A 23,009-nucleotide genomic window follows, 5' to 3' on the forward strand; every position below is an offset into this window, starting at 1 on the left:
TGCTTAAAATCACTAATTATTAGGGAAATGCAATTCCAAACTATAATGAGATACTATTTCACACCCATTAGAATGGCTATTATTATAAAAGAAAGAAAGTAAGAAATGGGGAGGATGTGGAGAAATTGGAGTACTTGTGCATTGCTGGTGGAAACGGTAAATGGTGCAGCTGCTGTGGAAAACGGTATTCCAGTTCCTCAGAAAAATTAAACATAGAATTACCATATGATCCAGCAATTCCGTTTCTGGGTAGACACCCAAAAGAATTGAATGCAGGAAATCAAACAGATATTTGTACAACTATGTTCATAGAAGCATTATTCACAATAGTCAAAAGATGGAAGTAACCTAAGTGTCCTTCAACAGATGAATAGATAAATAGAACGCTGTATACCATAACAATGGAAAATTATTCAGCATTAAAAAAGAAGGAAATTCTGACGTGTGCTGTGACATGGATGAACCTTGGAGACATTATGCTAGGGAAAATAAACCAGTCACAAAAGGCCACATTTTGTGTGATTCCACTTACATAAGTTACCTAGAGTAGTAAAATTCATAGAGATAGAAGGTAGAATGGTAGTTTCCAGGGGCTGGGGGAGACTGGAATGGAAGTTATTGTTTAATGAGTAAAGAGATCCAATTTGGACAATGAAAAATTTCTGGGGACAGATGGAGGTGATGACTGCACAACAATGTAGATGCACTTAATGCCACAGAACTGTACACTTAAAAATGATTAAAATGATAATTTTTATGTTATATATATTTTACCACAATAAAAAATATTTTAAATCCATCCAAAAAAGATAATAGGGAAGCAAAATAATAAAAATACTTGAATAACCCAAAAGAAAACAAGAAAGGAGAAATAAAGAAACAAAGAACAGATAGGACAACTAGAAAACAAAGAGTCTATCAGTAATTGAGGACTGGAAGCAAAAATTTACAGATGTCAATTTTGTGAAGAAAACACAGTCCCAGGGAGTATAAACAATGTACATTGTGAACATTCTCTATATTTCACAGTGAAAAAGACTTTTCCAGAAAACAAAAAGAAATTCTCTGGAAATCAACACATATCTCCACATTGCGTTTAAGACATTATTCCTGCCTTGGCCTTGGGAGCCAATTTAACCTAAACTATATGAAAACTGTGGATAAGGAAAGGACGTAACACCAAGGAGTCTTGAGGGAGTTATAATCTAGCCCAAGGGGAGACTGAAGACTTCACAATACTCTCTTAGACACAACTTTAATTGCACCCTTGGGAGTCTCAACAATACTCCCTTCCCGGTCATTCACCTGTACCCCCTTTTTGGAATTTCCTCATGAGGTTCCTGCCTCACTTCTTTCAGCTGCTCTACAGCAAAAGTAAAAAATGTATAAAATTCACCTGTTGAATTTCCTCTGCTGAGCAAGGCAAGTGAGAGATCTGGGTGCCAGGGGGTGATTGAGGTCTCTTATATTGTCCTTGATGAGAATATCTATATGCCATCTGAGGCCCACACATCGAGGACTGTTTATAGGGCTGCACTTCTTTTCGCTGGCTATCCTATTGCCCAACAGAAGTACCCTATCGCTGTGACTGTTTATTATGAGCACTTCAGGAAGGCAGGAAAGGGAGTGTCAGCAGCTAACTTTATATATCCCAGAATTCTCAGGGTCAGGCCCCTGGGTTTTGATTCTAAGTAAAGAAAAGAGAGGCATCAATGAGAAGATAGATTCAGTGTTTATTCCCAGCTTTGTCTAAACTTAGCCCTATGATGAAGGGTAAGTAAATTTTCTCCCTGTCTAGGCGTCACTGTATTTTTTCTAAGACATCGACAAATGGATGCTAGCTCCGGTGGAATCCCATTTTAATATTAATATAGTTTTGCACACTGTTTTGGGTTTTACGTTTCTGGAGATGAGATTTCATCCACTGTATCTCCAGTAACATAATAATAAGTTTTGTTATATGAACTGTTGACTCCACTCCCCAGCTCCTCAGATCTCCCTCAAATTAACAACCCCTGAAAATTTCTTGCCTAATGATTCACAAAGGAAAGCCTTATTATTCAGAAATTTGATAAATTATATAATTTAGTATTAGAAAACTGTTTAATCTTGCACTCAATAACGCATTTTTTACAATGCCCCTCATTAAATATAACTTATTCCCACTTACTCGTATGCACATCAAAGGTAATGTAGTGTCCTTCCTTTAATCATTTATTTTTTGTATCTTAAATTATTAACACTACTATGATTTAATGTCTTCTTCCTTTACATCAGACCAAGCTGTATCTTTTTACGTGCCAGAATATACAAGAAGGTCAGTAAAATAAATCTGAGCAACCAAAGAGTACTGTCCATAGCTTTGCTGTGTGATACATTGGAACTCAGTGACTTTTTAATCTAGTCTTTTAGGTTCACTTAAGTTTATTTTTTTTCATTTAAGTTTTTAAATGATTATGCTAAAAATATGTATCCTAGTTACTTGGTAATCATATTTGTTTGTAGTAGTATCATTAACAACAACAGCTATAAATTTTTCAGGTCCTAGTATATTTCAGGAACTGTATGAGGCATATGTATTCAACAGTATTTTCACAAGAGCTCTGAAATATAGGTGTTAACCTACCCAAGAGCACATAGTATATTATACAGTATTTGAACCCAAATCAATGTGACATTATCATTTCTTTTCCTTTAAATACAGAGATATAACAGAACTACTGAGTTAAGTATTACTGGATTGAGTCAAACATTTGTGAACCTGATCCAGCTGTGGTATGTCACCACATAGATGGCCAGGGTGGGTGATTTATTCCTTCCTCAACAGACCATGTGCTTTCCTCCTAAAACTACGTCTTCAGTCCTTCCTAAAGAGGCTCATTTTTCTTTCTAGGTTATATGTGTACCTCCTCCACTCCACTACTAGACCCTTCAAACAAAGAAAGTATTTACATTGATCTCCTATGGGCCCAAGACAGATTTGAAAAACATTTGTGTGGTAAAATCAACAGGATTTGGTGATTGACTGCGTACACGAGGTGACAGAATTAGGAATTGTCTTCAATGACTCTCAAGTTTTTGGCTTTAGCAAATGCTAAGTGGATTAGTGAATGGAGAGTGGAGCCATTCACCAAGAAGCAAGTACTTGAATGAGGCAAAGTACAAAAGGGAGAGAGAGCTCTTATGAAGAAAAAGACAGAATAAGAGTACTGAGCAGAATGGTGATTATAGGTTTGAAAATAAAAGAAGAAGGTGAATTAATAGAGAGGCTTATATTTAGACTGGACACAAACATGGCAGGGATATGAGGCAAGGAGAGATTACTGGGGCACAGGTTTAAATGTGACCTTGACCTTGCTACAAGTTTGGTCACGTAAGAGTCACATAAGGTTCTGCCCAGTGATATTCAGTTTCGGTGCTTGGTGATGGTGATTTTCACAAACTCAGCATATTACCTTTTTGGTGTCAGCATTGGCAAGTGTGAAATTCATTCAACCATTAATTCATTCAACCAGTGCCTACTATGCACCAGAAATTCAGTCAATGAGAATATAAAGGTAAATTTAACGTCATTCATGAATGGAAGTTTTCAGTCTCCAGGGAAACACATGATTTAGTCATCATGGCACATGCTGTAGTAGATACACATATAAAATGCTATGGAAATATTAATCAGGAATTCATCTTATATGTAATAGAGTTTGGCTTGATGACTTTAGTAAACGATAGGTATCAAAAGGATATCTAAAGTCTTCATCAAAAACTAGGACAGAGTACATTGATTCATCTATTTATTAATTTTTTAATCATTATAGGCTCACTTTATGTCAAGTATATGCAGATACACGCTTAAGAATATTAAGAGAGTGCTTATTATATTAAAAACATGGATAACAGTCTAAATCTCTCACTAGGGAGTTGATTAAATCTGTGGAAGATAATGCAGTCATTGAACTGATAGTGTAGAGCTATATTTTTGACATGGCAAAAAAGAGTAAAATATATTAGGTTAAAAACAAGTTATAAAACAATGTATTGAGAAAAATCCCATTTTAACTTTTAAAGAAGAGAGGAATGTAATTCCCTAAAGAGTTAAAATTTATTTATTCTGGTAAGTGGGTTTGTTTTTTCTGCTTCTAAATTTTTCATGTCCCTAATTACAAAAAAAAAAAAAAAAGTATTTTTATTTTGGAAGTAAATTTTATTTTGGTAAGGTAAATGTAGCATTTATAGAATTTGCAGCATTTAAAAAAATGAAATAACAACACATAAGCGTTTTAAATTATTTGAAATGTTGTACTCATCGCTTAATGTTAAAATATATCCTTGCATTTGGAGAAGGCTTATTGAATATTTTTTACATATGGTTTGTGTATAACCAAAATGAAAAAAAAAGAAAATAACATTTGTGTCCAGCTCGAATTGACCTTTGCAACCTACATAGTGTTTAGACCTATGTAGTGTTTGCTTTTTTGTTTTTCTATCTGACTTTTGATAACTGAACTTTCACAGCTTATTAAGATTCTGACTTGCCTGCAAGTGGGCAGGTGAGATTTCAGTCAGAAATGCTGAAACCCATCATCTGCGATATGTGGACAACATAAGAACATAAGAGTGAATCCTTTTAAGTAGCTGAACCATATATTTTGAAACAAATTGTTTATTTGAATGAGATATTTATGGTATAATTATTTAAAACACTTCATTTGTTTAGGATTGTGGAGATTCAATTGACAAATTAGGGGAGTTTAAAATAAAAGCATCAAGTCAATTCAAGGAATATTCTGAGTTAAGTATTAACTATCTACTCTCCCAAAAAATATTACTATGACCTCTCCTTTTGGTTTCTATGCTTAGTCTTATAATTCATTAATATGTTAGGAGAGAAAATTATTCTGATGTAAACAGAATAATTCAGAGTACATAATGAACATACACAGCTTTAGAGTATCTGAAAACTATGTCAAGTACTTTCTACTTGGGGAGAGATGTCAAAAAAATAGTTATTCGACTCCTAAAGCTTGGCTAAAAAGTTCTCAGACTAAAACCTGTTCTGTTAGAAATAATTCAACTAAGGGTGGAAAAAAGAAATACAAACCGATAACCACTTTGCTGCCTTTCATAGACTGTAGTGCTTCTGAGTTTCCAAAATTTCAAAGGAAAGAGAAGTTTTTTTAACCTAATCCGTTGATAAGGAAAATCCAAAAAATCTACATATTCCATTGTTATAAACCCAAGTTTATTGAAATTTGGGATCACTGGGATTGTTGATTGGTGGCTTTTAAATAAGAGCCAGGAGTTAATGGATGGGTTATTCCAAACTAATTGCCAAATAGCCACCATATGTACCTTGCACAGGTTTCCTACAACTTTTTCAGGAAACAAACAGCTTGCATAATAATGTTTTCTGTCTTCTCTGCAGCCCTGGGATTCACGAACAACTCAGCGACAAGCACTGTGACTGAATTTGTCCTCCTAGGCTTCCCTGGTTGTCAGGAGTTGCAAAGGTTCCTCTTTGCACTGTTCTTTGGGATCTATATATTTACCATAATGGGAAATGGAATCATTGTCTGTGCTGTGAGGTTGGACCAACGGCTCCATACCCCTATGTATATTCTCCTAGGGAACTTTGTTTTCCTTGAAATTTGGTACATTACCTCCACTGTGCCCAGTATGCTAGCCAATTTGCTCTCAGAGACAAAATCCATCTCTTTTGTTGGCTGTTTCCTCCAGTTATATTTTTTTACTTCCCTTGGTACAACTGAGGCATATTTCCTTTGCATCATGGCATACGATCGGTACCTTGCTATCTGCCGCCCATTGCACTACCCAACAGTCATGACCCAACGATTCTGCTGTATCTTGATGTCTCTTTGCTGGGTGTTTGGGTTCCTTAGTTACTCTGTCTCCACTGTGCAGCTCTCTCAATTGCCTTTCTGTGGACCCAACACCATCGATCACTTCGTGTGTGACATGGACCCACTGATGGCTCTGTCCTGTGCCCCAGCCCCTGTCATTGAGATCGTCTTCTATATCCTGAGCTCCCTCATTATCATCCTCACTCTTCTGTACATCCTTAGCTCCTATTCCCTTTTACTGACAGCTGTGTTAAAAGTCCCTTCAGCAGCTGGCCGGCAGAAGGCCTTTTCCACCTGCGGATCACATCTGACGGTGGTGTGCTTATTCTTTGGGGCCCTTTTGGCAATGTATGGGAGCCCCACAGCTGATAACCCAGCTGAAATGCAGAAGATTATGACTCTGTTCTACTCCGTGGTGACTCCCTTCTTAAACCCTCTGATTTACAGCTTACGAAACAAGGAAATGAAGGCTGCACTGAAGCAAGTCCTAAGGATAAAATGAATATAAGTGAATCTACATGAGACCAAGTAAACTACTGTCCAGACATAAAACATTAATTAAGAAAATCTTCATTAACTGCTGCTAATTCTCCAATGAACACTGTAAAGAAGATATTTTTCAATAGGATCCCTCAAAGTTTTATTCTTGAACTAACCTGGGCAGAGCTAAGCCACAGTTGTTTCATACTACATTCCAAAGGTAACAACAATATTTTCAACATGGATAACTGCAGTAGATAGTGATATGAGGACGTTATATCTGTGCTATTGCATATTGTTTTAGTTTTCATTACTGGGGATGGGGGTGGAAGATAGAAAAAGAGCAGTTATCCCAGGTGGATCATCATTGGTGTACTGAAGGCATGTCTTAAGACAGTCCAATATTTTTTAAAGTGAATAAAGAATCTAATTTAAATGCCTAATGGATACATACCTAAAGGTTTTAATAACAACAACTTTCTTATCTCCTTGGCTCTTCATGGTTGAGAATCTTCCAAATTAGGGATAGACTGAAAATTTCATGCTTTAATATCAGATAAAAGTGATACATGTTTTTAACATCAGATAAAAACATAGTAATTCTTTCAACAAAGATTGATTGAGCATTTACTATGTTCTAGGCACTCTTCTAGGTACTAAAGATACACTGTGACCAAAATGGTCAAAAACCATTATCCATATGAAGTTTACTTTCTAGTGGGGGATAGACAATAAAAAAAAAATAAAATATATAGCACGTCAGAGAGTGATAATCATTATGGAGAAAGGGGAACAAGGGCAGGAAGTGTGGGAGAAAGGGAAGAAATTTTAAATAGGATGATCAAGGAAGGAAACACTGAGAAGGCACCATTTAAGCAAAAGCTAGAAGATGAGAGAATGAGCTACGTAGACAGCTGAGGAAAGAGCATTCCAGATGGAGGAAAGTAGGTTCTCTCTAACATCCTAAGGCAGGATTGTGTTCAAGGCACAGCAAGATTGGTCTCGCTGGAGTAGAGAAATTAAGGGGAAGAATATGGGAGATGAAGTCAAAGAGAATGAACAGAGGGACAGATTGTGCAGGACCTTATAAGCCATAGTAAGGATATTTAATTCTGCATGAGATGGAAAACCCTGGAAAGTTTTTAGCAGAGGAATAACATGGTCCTATTTACTATATAAAAGGGTCATCCCCATGACCATTTTGTTGACAATAGACTAGATAGAGGCATGGGCATTTTAAAACTCTTATTTCTAGCTGTCAAAAAAAATTGTTTCTTTTTAAAGGAATTTGTATTTTAACCTGTTATTGTGGATATACATTTGGGGAGGGGAACAAGCCAGGGAGCTCATTTGCCCAGGAGGAACGGAAAGTCCTCTTAGATCCTAAGAAAAGAAATTGTAATTCTGGAAAGATGTTTTCATGACAATCTTAAGAGATAATGTAAAGTTAGGAATCCACTCCTGAGGCTCTTGAACCACATTTAATCATATTATGTTTATATAGACATTTACAAAATATTTTCATATCTATAATCTCATTTCATTCTCATATCAGCCCTGTAGGGTACACAAGACACGTGAGTATGTAGCTAAAATTTAAAAAAATGAGCTCACCAAGATCTTGTGGCTAATAAGTGAAAACAATCATGCTAGGATCTATATTTTCTTTGTCCTGGTTTTCTATCTAATACCCAACACTTTCTCTTTAGGTTGAACTCTGCTACCACCCAGTGCCCTCTTCTTATCCCAGGTCACACCCTGTCATATGATGCCTGAATAATCTTCTCCACCATTTCCCTGACTATCCCAGGCCTCTTTACAAACCCTTCCACATGCTTAAATCCAATCCTGCTTTTCCAGATACAACATCACCTATAACTCAGACTCAAGTGCCAATGTTCCCTACAAATATCCTTAACCCTGCCTCCAAACCACTTAATTCCTGATCCTACTGAAATCCCTTCCGAACTTCCAAGCTGTTTCAAACATACCCATCCTTATGCTCTATCATTTACGTAGTCGTTCTCAAACTTCAGCATGCGCGAGAAACACATGGAAAGTTTGTTAAAACAGATGGCTGGGCCCCACACTCAAGAGTATCTCACCCAGTAGGTCAGGGTGGAGCCTGAGAATTTGCATTTTAACAAGTTCTCAAGTGACGTTAAAAGTGTCAGTACAGGGACTACATTGTTGAGAACCTGCTCTGTCCTTACACAGCCTCACTCCTAACCTCAGTAGTGTTCTGTACTTGAACTCTTGCTGTCGTCGAATTTATTTCCCCCTCAGATTCTCTACCTTATCTTGTTTGTTCTCCTTCCCCTGATAGCAATGAAAAACTTCATACTTCCCACCTCTGAGCCATTTACAGGGCTAAACTTTCATTTTCACTAATATTTCATCATGTAAATCAATTACATTACAAATCTGCTTTTACAGAAAACTAAATTTCTTCAAACGTGTTCAAGCTATACTTCAAATTGAAAAAGGAGATTCTTTATCTCGTGTTGAACATAACAAAATTAAGTAAACTATGTATAGACAAAGAATTTTTTAAATTTAAGTGTTTATAGGTTTGGCACGAATAATAAAGCAAGTCTAGTTTGGAGAGAAGCTCACACACACATACACACACACGCACATATGTTCTTTCTCTTTCTCTTCTCTCCCATTAGCCTGTCCCTCTCGCTCCTCTCCCCCACCCCACTCCCTAAGCAGATCATTTCCTTCGAGGAAGGACATCTCCACAAACAGGAAACTTTCCCTGGCCTCTCTTGGATATTTATCCTGACCTCTATGTCCACTAGTCAGACCACTGGAGGAAATATACACTAATATAGGTGGGATTAGGTGCAAACACAGAGATACATGCACAGGGAACTAGGTGCCTCCCAGCGAGCACACTGGGGAACTGTGAATCCTATTCAGGAGAGACTTGTAAACATGAATAATCACTGACATGAAAAATACATTTCACTTGGTTCCGAATACTAAAGGAAGCAAGTCTCTGGAGCCACAAATACTGCTCCCCATCCATGAACGAGCTTTTAGATTGTGTAATGAGGACAACCTTGTAGCTAGAGTTTCTCTCACATCTTCCCCTTGGATCCAGAAACACCAACAGGTATGTAAGAAAAGTCTGCCTGAATCGGCGCATCACTGTTCCTGCACACCCACTGCTGTCAGATACAAAGAGCATGCTGGCTTTTCTGTAAATCTGTTAATTCTGTGGCCTTTGTTCTTTGTAGGAACAACGTGTTAGGCCCTGCAGTTCTCTTATCCCAACACACTCTGAGGACTGCTCAGGTGATACAGTCACAATAAGGGCTCACTCTGGTACAGAGCTCCCACTATACAACTCACTTAGGGAAAATAGTGCTCAAATGTCTTGGATATTTGCAGGGCGGGGGGCCATTAAATTTCCTTCAGTTAGAATATAGCCTGAGTCTTGTACCACTTTGTTTCTAATATCTAAGTTTTGATTGACAAATATCCTTCAGCAAGAGCTATTAAAGCAGGCTGTTCTTATTTTTTCAGAGTTGTTGGCAAGTGGCAACTGAGAAAGAAGCAGGCCAGCAGACTCTCTTACCCTTTGGATTTATCTAGAGGTTAACCTTAAAAATATAAATGTTTAGGGGCCAGCCCCGTGGCACAAGCGGTTTGGCACACACGCTCCGCTGCGGCGGCCCGGGGTTCACCAGTTCACATCCCGGGCGCGCACCGATGCACCACTTGGTAAGCCGCGCTGTGGCGGCATCCCATATAAAGTGGAGGAAGATGGGCACGGATATTAGCCCAGGGCCAGTCTTCATCAGCAAAAAAAGAGGAGGATTGGCAGATGTTAGCATAGGGCTGATCTTTCTCATACAAAAAAATATATATAAATGTTTAAAGGAAGAAGGATCGCTGCACTTATAATCTTAAAAGTGCTCTTCCCTGGGCAAGTGGTTAAATCTCAAGCAAGTCGTTGGGGTTATGGAGGAGGATCTGACTTCCTTGTCACTTCATACAGAGTGGGTTGCCCATCTTTTCTCCATCTGTTCATTTCCTGTATCACTTGAGGTGAATAGAGAGATGAAAGAGGTGGATTTAAATTTTCCATTTGAGCTACCAATAGATTTACTTTGGAGGTAGAGGCAATAGAAAGGTATGCAGTGAGATTTCAAGTTACCTGTAAAGTTCATTTAGCCATCTTACTGTGATCCTGTATTCCACAGATAACTAAAATTTCACTGCAACATAGATGTCAAAAGGTCTTAGACATTTTGAAGTCAATAGACCAAATAGGAGTTAAGACTTATGAGATCTGGATCCAGGTCAAAAACCATGACTTGGAATTATATTTCTCTTCTCTGTGCCATAACTTTCTTGCCTAGGGATAGACTAAGTCGATTCATGTCTCTTGTCTCTGCCTACCATCTTGAAAAGCCCAAAATATCACATTTATGTGAAATAAAGTTGGCCATCATGCTACTACTGTCACTACATAGATTTATCTATGTTATTCCTGACTGGAATAAATATCTTTTTTCAGGCCCACAGCGTATAGGTGGGCCTGCTGTGAAACACACAGTTCAAGGAAGCCACTGTCACACAGGGACATGACTGTACAGATGTAGGTGGCAGTCCTGATTGCTTTTATAAACCAGAAGTTCCAAAATGGAAGGAATTTTATTTTTCATGTTTACGATTGTACCCCAGAGCTTAGCACACTGCTAGAAATATAATAAATGGTGAATAAACATTTGTTAAATGCCTAAATGAATAAGTAAATGGATAATGTGCTACAATTTAAATTCAGCATTCAACTTTTTTCTTATCTCAAGCCCAGTAACTATATTTTCCAAACAAAAATGACAGCATGTGGTTTGGCAAATATAGGTATAGTTATGGGAAGTATATTTGAAATTACAACTCTCCTAGAAATTGACACATATGGTCATTATAATTATATTCCATTGAAATAAATCACTTGGACAAACTTTAGATTTTCATTGAAATCATGTTTATTAGAAAGAATATTTTTCATCATTCTAAAAATATTGTTAATTGATACAAATATCCAATGTTACCTTGGCAATCAAACATTTATCCTCTGAGTTTGCTCCAGGTCTGGACAAATACTGAGAAGCAGGACTTTCTCTCTCTGAAGATCATATCAACGGCATAAGGATGCAATTTTGTGAGTATCTTACCATTGACATTAATAAATAATATGGTCAATTATCCTAAATTTGTAGTCAATATCTTACTAAATTTAAAATATTAATGGTTGGCTTACCAAGCCAAATATTTTGAACTTTAACCAGGAAACTTTAGGACATAGAAATAAGCCTGGACCAATAGTTTTAGGATGGTTGTTAGCAGAATATCCAAGTATTTAGTCCTGCCTCAACTCTCAACTCTTAATTCAGCCAACATGAGAAAGATCTTTGTGGTCTCAGCACATCCTAAGGTGACCTCTCTATTCATTATTTAATTTGGATAAAAGCAAGATGATGGATGGACAAGTTATGGTGTTTTGGGCTTAATTCTTAGCAAAAACAAAGGCACGTGGTTTTATATATGAGGGAATTTGACATATCCAGCTACAAGGTAGCTCAAGAGCCTCGTCATGATGTAAAGCCCCTCCAAATGCAGCTTAGCGGGAAACAAGCCAGGGAAAATGATGGCCTCCCAAAGAAATCATATTTGAATACGGAAATATTTGAAATGAAGTAGAGTTTGTTCCAAAACAATCTCCATATGGACCAGTGTATCTAGGGGCTACTGCCTTTGCACATTTAAGTAAACCCTTTAAATCTCTCTGAACTTCAGTTTGCTTATCTGTAAAAGAGAAGGATAAAGCACACCTCCCTACAGCTCAAATGGTCATATGGAAGACCAAATGAGATAATGTACGTAAAAATATTTCATATATTTTCAAGTAATCTGTCAGCAAAAACTACAAATGTTCATTATTATTCACTGCTTGGTTACTTCTGTTTCTCTAACAGCTTTGGGATCCCAGAACACAATGCATTTTGTGACTAAGTTTGTCCTCCTGGGTTTCCCTAGTCAAAGAGAGATACAGAACTTCTTCTTCTCATTAATCCTGGTGGTCTATCTCCTGATCCTGCTGGGAAATGGGGCTATTGTCTGTGCAGTGAAATGGGACAGGCAACTTCACAAGCCCACGTACATCTTCTTGGGAAACTTTGCCTTCTTAGAGATCTGGTACATTTCCTCCACTGTCCCAAACATGCTGGTCAACATCCTCTCTGACAGCAAGACTGTCTCCTTCACTGGCTGCTTCCTCCAATTCTATTTCTTTTTTTCACTGGGTATAACAGAGTGTTTCTTCTTATCAGTTATGGCTTATGATCGCTACCTGGCCATCTGTCACCCACTACATTACCCCTCCATCATGACTGGGAAATTCAGTGTGATCCTGGTGTGTGTTTGCTGGGTGAGTGGATTTCTCTACTATCCAATCCCCATTATTCGTATCTCCCAACTTGCCTTCTGTGGACCCAACATCATTGACCACTTCGTGTGTGACCCAGGCCCATTGTTTGCACTAGCCTGCATCCCTGCTCCTTCCACTGAGCTTATCTGTTACACTTTCAGCTCAGTGATTATCTTTGGGCCCTGCATCTCCATCTTAGTATCTTATACTCTGGTACTCAGAGCTGTGCTTTGTGTTGCCTCCGGTGCTGGTCGAACTAAAGCTTTCTCCACATGCGAGTCCCACCTCATGGTGGTGTCTCTATTCTATAGAACCCTTATGGTGATGTAGGTGAGCCCAACAGCTGGGAGACCAACAGGAATGCAGAAGATTGTCACATTGGTATACTCAGCAGTGACTCCGCTTTTAAATCCCATTATCTATAGCCTCTGAAACAAAAACATGAAAGATGCCCTAAAGAAAGTCCTGGATTAAGAATTAACCAAAACTGAGACTTCTTTGAAAAAGAAGTAGAATTTGTCACTTCTCAACTTACTTTTTTATAAAAACAATGAAGAATGGCCTTAGTAAGTCATGTCTGGCTCATACTTAAGTAGAGGGAGAGACACATTCTTCACATTTCCTTAGCAATTAAAGTTCAGTTCATCGATGATAAATGCTCAATAAAACATTTTAAACATGCATGACTCACTGAGTATTTATATGATGTTATGATATACATGTTCTTTTAACGTTGCGTATCTTTGCTGGTTTACTCTTAGCTAGAGGAAGGAATCAAATGCATATGTATGTAGAGCCTTTCAAGGGAGAGTGCAATCTTCTAAATTCAGAAAATAAGTATTCTAAAAGACAATGGGTCAAAGGGAAACCAAAAAAAAAACACCTAGTAATGGACATTTTCATTGTTTGGGGCTTTCACACCAAAAACGGAGTATACATTCATACTTCTGTCACTTAGAGATAAAGTACAAACTCGTCTTCCTGCCATTCAAAGCCCTCATTCAGTAGACTGCTCCATTCGGCCTTCTTTCCTACTGATCCACTATCTAAGCCCAGCATTTCACAATGACTAATCTTCTTATTTTACCTAAAATACATTTTCTCCCAATTGGGCATCTTTACTCATAGTGCTTCCTCCCCGTATCAATTGTGACAGCCCCAATATCACTTGCAATATGGAGTAACAATGCCCTAAACATATTGTAGGAAAGCACAGAGTTCCCATAGTGGGGAACCATTTTTTCATGGTGTCTCAACAAAATGATCATCAATGAAGTTAGTTTAGTTCTTCATAATCATCCTAGTTTTAAAAATTAGGAAGAATTTATCCTCCTTTTTCAGTTTTCTTGTCTTCTTGTTTTTTTGTCCACAAGACTCCAACCTGCTTTAACACAATCAGCTCAATAGGAAGACTATGTTTGCTTCTAGATGAGTAGGTTCTAGATTAGATGAGTAGTTCATAGTTCACTTTATGCATTACTAATTTAGTGACCCTGCAATAGCTGCGTTATTATAAACATGTTTGTCTTACTTAATATGACCTCAATGAATATGTGATTGTTTCTATTTGATTATGTTCAGTGAATACTATAAATATTCTATATACACCATTTATGTCAAAATTATTTTTAAGGAAAATTCTCCTCATCAGTCAAAAAAGGTAAAAGTATCTTGTTAAAATATTTCTGGAGATGCCAATGTGTTGAAGCTATCATTGTGCTCTTTTATCTGAATTGTATTTGATTCTTAAAAAGACATCTTCTTTGGTGATGGTGTTCTAAATGGTATAAGGGCAAATTTTGGAATAGGTAAATAATTATTTTGAAACATCTTTGATTCCCTTGTTTTTTGTTATTTTGAAAATTGGGGGCTATTTCTTAAATAGATTAAAGTCATATCTTCCAAATAGTGAATTTTAAGAGAAACTTGTGGCAGCAGTAAGAAGAGCTTTAAAAGAAAATTTCTTGGTGATTTTAATTTCCTTCTCCAATACATTTCATATGTTATATTCATCTTTAATGATATATAGTTTAAATGTATATGCAGCATGATAAATTACCATGTGAAATTAGTCATCAGAGAATGAATAATAGTGACTTTTCATTGCTAAAAACAAAGGATTAAATACCAATTTATAAATATTGTTAAATAGTAAATAGCAAACTATATGAAGAATTTATTACCTGAATACTTTTTCTGATTTTCTTCTGGTATCCTGAAAAAAAAATTATAGAAAATAAATTTTCCTAATGGAAATACCTCGAGAAAGAGAGAGAAAGGGAGAGAATCTGATATAATGTCAAAGCTCAAACCATTCAAATTGGTAAAAAGTGTCAGACTCAAATCTATTTTAAGATGATAGCATGTGTGTCCTCACATTTTGAAGTGAATAGCACTAATTGCTATATATGAACAGCTTTCACCGAAAAAAAATCAGATGTAAGACAAACCATTTTTGTCTCTATTTCAAGATTTCTTTATATCAAATGAAGATAAAATTTAACTGATTTTGTCCACTGACAAAGTTCAAGCTGCCTGGAATTGTACATTTACAAAGAATCAGGACCAAAGTGCTCATTCAGAATAGGGCAGAATTTATTCAAGTTTTCTTTTAAAATATTCAATACATTTGCCTGCATCAATCAAACTCCCTATCCCAAGGAAAGGTTCAAATGTCTCAGCAGCAAAGTGACTTATCATTATCTATCTATCTTCTCTGCACAGTCTGGAGACCATGAATAAGTCAGGGATATCTACTGTGACACAATTTGTCTTGTTGGGCTTTCCTGGTCCCTGGAAAATGCAGATCATCCTTTTCTAAATGACGTTTTTTGTCTACCTCTTGACTCTGACTGGGAATATGGCCATAATTTGTGCAATGAGGTGGGACCACTGACTCCACACCCCTATGCACATGCTCCTGGCCAAGTTCTCCTTCCTAGAGATTTGGTATGTGACCTGCACAGTCCCCAACATGCTGGTCAATTTTCTTTCCAAAACCGAGATCATATCTTTCTCTGGTTGCTTCACTTAATTCTCCTTCTTCTTTTCCCTGGGCACAACTGAATGCTTTCCTCTGTGTCACTGTTTATGATCAGTACCTGGCCACCTGCCATCCACTGCACTATCCCTCTGTAATGACTGGCCAGCTCTGTGCCATTCTGGTGTCTCTTTGCTGGTTGATTGGTTTTCTCAGACATTCAAGTCCTATTTTCTTCATTTATCAACTACTCTTTTGTGGTCCCAACATCATTAATGACTTTCTGTGTGATGTGGACCCACTGATGGCATTGTCTTGTGCCCCTACACCCATCATAGAACATGTATTCCATTCTGTGAGCTCTCTTATCATCATTCTCACCATTTTGTACATCCTTAGGTCGTAAACCCTGGTGATCAGAGCTGTGCTTCAGGTTCCTTCTTCAGCTGGGTGGCAAAAGGCCTTCTCTACCTGTGGATCCCACTTAGGTGTGGCTTCCCTATGCTATGGAACCATAGTGGTGATGTATGTGAGTCCCACACCTGACAACTCAGTTTCTATGCATAAATCATCACACTGATATACTCTGTAGTGACACTAGTCTTAAACCCCCCCCATCTATAGCATATGCAACAGGGACATGAAATTTTCCCTCTGTCATGTCTTTTGTAGAATGAGAATTATCCAAACCTCATGAACAGGTTTTGTGAAACCCAATGACTCTCTTTCTGCAAGTGGAAGAGTAATCTTCTTCCAACTCGAACTGACTTGGGTTTATTCATAACCATCATGGACTTTTTGTGCAAAGCAAAATTCATCATGTATTTGATCATATTTTGATGTGCGTTTAGTTTCATAAATGTGCTTCCACAGGAAGAGATTGCCACCTGGCACAGGGTAAAAATAACTCTTTTTTAAAAATATTAATATGAGCCAGCCCTGGTGGCCTAGTAGTTAAAGTTCGGCATGCTCCACTTTGGCAGCCCAGGTTCAGTTCCCTGGCATGGAACCACCCCACTCATCTGTCAGTAGCCATGCTGTGGCAGTGGCTCACATAGAAGGACCAGAAGAACATACAACTATACACAACTGTGTACTGGGGCTTTGGGGGAGACAGAAAAAAAGAAGGAAGATTGGCAATAGATGTTGGCTTAGAGTGAATCTACACCTGCAAAAGAAAAAAATGCTTAAATTTTATTCCCAGGGAGGTTTTACCTTTTTCAATGTGCAATCTGTGTCCACACAACTCTAAGAGATATGAATCAAATTGGTTATTTGCTTACATGGCTGTCTAACCCATTCTTTAAAGACACATACCATGTAAAATGCCTGTTGTCCTGAATTTTTGGCAGAAACTCCACATATCAATGTTGGATACACTAAGAGATAGTAAAGCCAGTTTAACAATTCTTAGCTCATCATCCTCATCAGCAGTGCACAAGTGGAGGCTGGAAGTTTGATTGAAGCCGTGAGTAGGAATATCTTTGGTGAGTTGTTAGCATGAAATCTCCATAATAAAAGTGATGATGACATCAAGAGAACCACTCATAAAACTTGACCTTGTCCCCTGGAGTTTGAGTTGTATTTTCCCTGATTCATACTTGGAAAAAAATGTAAATGGTATTGAAAAGCTGGCTCTGAGAGAAAAGCAAAAAGAAATGTGCTATAACAGGAGCAAATTGAATTCCACAAATAATAGAGCAAATTTAGAACATCCACATTTAGCTTCATTAGAGCTCATGGAAGGTAACCAACTTGGACCATCTCCAAAGGTATTCCACCCAAAAGTACTATTTGTAGAGGTAAGGCAACCCCAAAAGTTAGTGTAGATGGAGTGTGTCACCGGAAACCAACAATGAAAGAATTCATAAGTAGCCCACCAATGAAACATTTTTCACACCATCAATATATCAATATACACATAATGGGAGTCCAGAAGAAGAGGAGAGAGAAAGAAAGGGACAGAATTAATATTTGAAGAAATAACGATCAAAAACTGCCCAGTGATGAGAGACATTAATCTACATATCCAAGAAGCTCAATGAATTCCAAGTAGAATAAACCCAAAGAGATCCACACTGAGGCGTGTTATAATTAAACTGTCAAATACAAAGACAGCAAATGAACCCTGAAAGCAGCAAAAGAGAAGTGAGTCATTATAAACAAAGGATACTAAGTAAGATTAACAGCCAATTTCTCATCAGAAACCAGAGAGGCCAGAAGGCAGTGGGATGACATATTTAGAGTGCTAAAGGAAAAAACTCAACTAAGAATTCTGGCAAACCGGCCCTACCAAAAAATGCTAACAGGAGTCCTAAAAGCTGAAATGAAAGGACAATAGACACTAATTTGAAGCCATATGAAGATATAAAAACACTGGCAAAGGTAACTACATAGATAAATATAAAAGCTAGTATTGTATTTTTGGTTTGTATCTCTTATTTTATTCTATGTGATGTAAAAATCAAATGCATAAAACAATAATTTTAAATCTATATTAATGGGAAAATAATGTAGTGAGAGCAGTTCTGGGAGGAAAATTTATACCAGCAAACATCTATATTAAAAAAAAAAGGAAAGATCAGATATCAATAACCTAACTTTACACTCAAATAACTAGGGGGAAAAAAAGCAAAGTAAACTGAAATCTAATAGAAGGAAGAAAATAATAAAGGTTAAAGCAATGATAAACAAAATAGAGAAGAGAAAAATAATAGAGAAAAATCAATGAAATCAAAAGTTGGTGCCTTGAAAAAAATCAACAAAATTGACAAACCTTTAGCAGAACAAAGAAAAAAGGAAAGAATACTCAAATTACTGAAAAAAATAAAAAAAGAAATGACAGTGGCGACATTGCTATTGAACTTACAGAAATAAAAATGATTATAAGAGAATACTATGAACAATTTGCCAATGAATTAGGTAACCTAGACAAAATGCACAAATTCCTAGAAACACATAAACTACGAAAATTCAGTAGAAAAGAAATAGAAAATCTGAATATACCTATAATAAGTAAAGAGATCAAATCAGTAATCAAAATCTGCCCAAAAAGAAACACCTAGGGCAACATCACTTCAGTGATGTACTTTACAAAACATTTAAGAAGATTAACACCAATCTTTCTCAAATTCTCCCAAAAAATAAAAAAAAAAAGAGAACACTTCCTAACTTATTTAGGCTGCCATTACCCTGATACCAAACCAGACGAAGACATCAAAGGAAAATAAACTACAGATCAATATCTCTAATGAATATATATACAAAAATCCTCAACAAAACACTACCAAATTGAATATAGCACTATATTAAAAGGATTATACACCATCACCAAATGGGATGCAAGAGTGGTTTAACGTAAGAAAATCAATCAATGTAATGCACTACATTAAAAGAATGAAGGGGGAAAAAAACACATGCTCATCTCAATTGATGGAGAAAAGTCAATAGACAAATCCAATGCCCTTCCATGATAAAAACACTCAACAAATTAAGATTAGTAGAAAACTTCCTCAACATGATAAAGGACATTTATAAACAATCCACAGCTAACATCATATTCACTGGTGAAAGACTGAAAGCTTTTCTCCTAAAATCAGGGACAAGATAAGGATGCTTGCTTTAGCAACAATGTGAAAGCTTCCCAGCTTCCCCAGCTGTTTGGGTGCTGCCCAAGAGGCCTACTTCTTTCTCACCCCACCCAGAAACTGAGGTGATCTGCATGACTGACGGACTATGGAGAGGCTGGGAGCGCAGCAACCAGGGCTTGGAACTCATTAAAGGAACACTAGTATCCACTTCATGATTCACCCTAATTGCTTAAAGAATTCCATCAACAATACTGAGTAGTGACTATTCAACATTGCTTTAGAAGTTCTAGCCAGTACCATTTGGCAATAAAAAAATAAATAAAAGTCATCCAAACCAGCAAGAAAGTAAAGTTATCTCTATTCACAGATAACTATATGAAACTATATATAGAAAATCACAAAGAATTCACACCAAAAAAATCCCAAAACACTAGAACTAATAAATGAATTTAGCAAAGTTTCAGGCTATGAGGTCAATATATAAAAACCAGTTGTATTTATATACACTAGCAATGAATAATCAGAAGAGAAAAATTAAGAAGCCAAATCCATTTACAACAGCATCAAAAAGAATTAAATACTTAGGATTGAAGTTAATCAAGGTAGTGAAAGACTTATGCACTGATAACTATAAAACGTTGTGAAAGATATTTAAGATCTAAATAAATGGAAAGATATGCTCATAGATTGGAAATATTAATATTGTAAAAAGACAATATTCCTTTAAATGATCTACAGATTCAGTGAAATCTCTATCAAAATTCCAGTGGTCTTTTTTACAGAAATGGAAAAGCTGATTTTAAAATTCAGAGGGAATCTGAAAAGACCCAAAAAAGGCAAAACAATCTTGAAAAAAGAAGAACAAAGTTAAAGAACTCATACTTTCCAATTTCAGAACTTACTACAATACTATGGTAATCAAGATGTTAGAGGCATAGTATAGACATACAGATCAATGGACTAGAATTGAAAATCCAGAAATAAACCTACATATCTAAGATCAATCAATTCTTAATAATATGCCATGACAACTCAATGGAGAACGAATAGTCTCTTCAAAAAGTGGTGCTGGGACAGCTGAATATCACATGCAAATAATATAAATTGACCCTTATCTGACCCCAAATAAAAAAATTAACTCAAAATGGATCAAAGACCTAAACATAAGACCTAAAACTATAAAAATCTTAGAAGAAAACAAACGTAAATCTTTGTGACCTTGGATTAGGCAATGGCTTTGGATTAGGCAATGACACCAAAACTCAAGCAATAAATAAAAAATAGATAAATTGGAAGTGATGTCAGCAGGATGGCAAAATAGGAGTTTTCACCATCATAATCTCACAGAAAATCAATTTTGACAGTCACCCATGAACAAGAGTATATTGGAGTCCAAGAGTCCAGCAGAAAATTTCCAAAACACCATTGAAGTAAAAAACCCAAGAACAGACCATTGAAGAGGGTAAGAAAAACAGCTTCACTTTACCCTTATCAGCCAAGGCTGCAAAGCTTAGTGTCAAGAGAAAGCCCCTCAGCCTGAAATTTCTCCCACAGGAGAAAGTGAGAGCCCAGCTTCCCAAACTGTGTGGGACACTGCCTAGGAGTCCCACTTCTTTCTCATCCCACCCAGAATACTGAGGGGATCTTCACAACTGAGGACTTATGGAAAGGATGGAAGCACAGCAACCAGGGCTTGGAACTCACCAATGGGACGCTACTAACCCCTTTGTGATTCACCCTACTAATTGCTTCAAGGACTCTATCAAGAAGCCCATCCACAAGCCTCTAAGAATACCTTGCTTACAGACACACGCCATCTAGCCCATGAGGACCCCCAAAGCTCCACATACTTCACCCTTCCCCATTCCCAGCCCCAAGTCCAGCTCCTGGCGTGCACTCCTGCAGACAGTGGTGAGCATTTAAAGACAGCTAGAGAGCACATGTAGACAGCCAGCCCAACTCTGTGGGATTGGGAGAAGGCTCACAAACTTGAGCATTTCAGTTCACTATCCTAGAGAAAACAAATGGGAGGGGCCATCAGCAGCTGGCTGGCTTTGCAGGATAGGGAAAAGGCATACAAGCTTAAGAATTCCCCCACAAGAAATAATAGGAAGTGTGGAGCAGGTGTACCCATTGAAAATGGATCCCTATGCAGACTCAGAATACCTAGCCAGACTGATTAGTGGAGGTATTTCTCTACTGAAACCAGTCAGTAAAGAGTGGAGGAAGTGACTGCTCCTTTAAATGTGAAGATAGCAATGCAAGTCTTCAAAGAAAATGAAAATCAAGGAAACATGACAACACTAAAGGAACATAATAATTTTCTGGTAACTGACCCCAGAGAAATGGAGATTTATGAATTACATCATAAAAAATTCAAAATAATGGGGCTTGGCCCGGTGGCGCAAGCAGTTAAGTGTGCGTGCTCCACCACGGCAGCCCAGGGTTTGCCGGTTTGGATCTGGGGCGTGCACCGACGCACTGCTTGGCAAGACATGCTGTGGCGGCATCCCATATAAAGTGGAGGAAGATGGGCATGGATGTTAGCCCAGGGCCAGTCTTCCTCAGCAAAAAAAAAAAAAGAGAGAAGGATTGGCAGATGTTAGCACAGGGCTGATCTCCTCACAAAAAGAAAAAAAAGAAAAAAATTCAAAATAATTATCTTAAGGAAGCTCAGCAAGCTGCAAGAGAACATAGATGGACTAATCAATGAAAGCAGAAATAATAATGAACAAAATAGGTACAACAGAGAGATAGAAATCATAAAAAGGAACCAAACAAATTCTGAATCTGAAGAATACATTGAATAAAATTAAAAACGCAGGTGCAGGCCTGGTGACACAGTGCTTAAGTTCAGCATGCTCCACATCGGAGGCCCAGGGTTCACAAGTTCAGATCCTGGGCACGGACCTACGCCACTCATCAAGCCATGCTGTGGTGGCATCCCACAAACATAATGGAGGAAGAAGGGCACTGATGTTAGCTCAGGGCCACTCTTCCTCAAGCAAAAAGAGGAAGATTGGCAACAGGAGCTCAGGGCCAATCTTTCTCACCAAGAAAAATATATAAATAAATAAATAAAAATGCAATAGAAAGCAGCAACAACAAACTTGATCAAGCAGAAGAAAGAAACTGTGAACCTAAAGACATGTCATTTGAAATTATCCAGTCAGAGGAGGACAAAGAAAAAGAATGAAGTAAGCCTACGTGAATTATGGGACACCATCAAGCAAAACAACATACCCATTATCGGAGTCCCAGAGGAGTAGAGAGAGAAAGGAACAGAAACCTAATTTAAAGAAATTACGGCTGAAAAATTACTAAATCTGGGAGAGATATGGTGATCCAGGTACATGAACCCAGAAGGCCCCCAAACAGATTAAACTCAGAGAGGAATTTATCCATTTACCTGTTGATGGACATTTTGATTGTTTTCAATTTGTGTTATTATAAATAAACCTGCTAGGAACATTTGTGTACAAGTCCTTTTTTGGAATTTTTTTTTCTTAGGTAAATAGCTGGGGGTGAAATGGCTTTACCAAATGGTAGACGCATGCTTAACTTTATAAAAAACTGCCAAACTGTTTTCCAAAGTGCCTGTACCATTTTGCACTGGCACTAGCAGTGTATGAGAACTCTGGTCCTTTATGTCAGCA

At 37.4% G+C, this 23,009-nt stretch overlaps 1 protein-coding gene and 2 pseudogenes across 1 annotated transcript; all 3 read left to right on the top strand.

Moving 5' to 3' along the window:
- The first annotated feature begins 223 nt into the window (after positions 1 to 223).
- LOC101396869 (olfactory receptor 11H6-like) lies at positions 224 to 6,360 on the top strand. The gene is made up of 2 exons (XM_004421982.2): positions 224 to 249; positions 5,454 to 6,360. Exon 2 carries the CDS (start codon positions 5,551 to 5,553, stop codon positions 6,358 to 6,360), a length of 810 nt encoding a protein of 269 aa, XP_004422039.2. The 5' UTR covers positions 224 to 249; positions 5,454 to 5,550.
- Positions 6,361 to 12,285: 5,925 nt separating this feature from the next.
- On the top strand, positions 12,286 to 13,274 carry LOC101397134 (olfactory receptor 11H6-like; annotated as a pseudogene).
- A 2,243-nt stretch (positions 13,275 to 15,517) lies between these two features.
- LOC147917513 (olfactory receptor 11H7-like) lies at positions 15,518 to 16,460 on the top strand (annotated as a pseudogene).
- The last annotated feature ends 6,549 nt before the right edge of the window (positions 16,461 to 23,009 follow it).

This window comes from Ceratotherium simum, chromosome 3 (genome assembly GCF_057802395.1).
Source record: "Ceratotherium simum simum isolate JZ-2026a chromosome 3, ASM5780239v1, whole genome shotgun sequence".
Lineage (NCBI taxonomy): Eukaryota > Metazoa > Chordata > Mammalia > Perissodactyla > Rhinocerotidae > Ceratotherium > Ceratotherium simum.

Coding starts and splice junctions, on each gene's coding strand:
- LOC101396869 (XM_004421982.2), top strand. CDS start 5,551: ATGGGAAATGGAATCATTGTCTGTGCTGTGAGGTTGGACCAACGGCTC.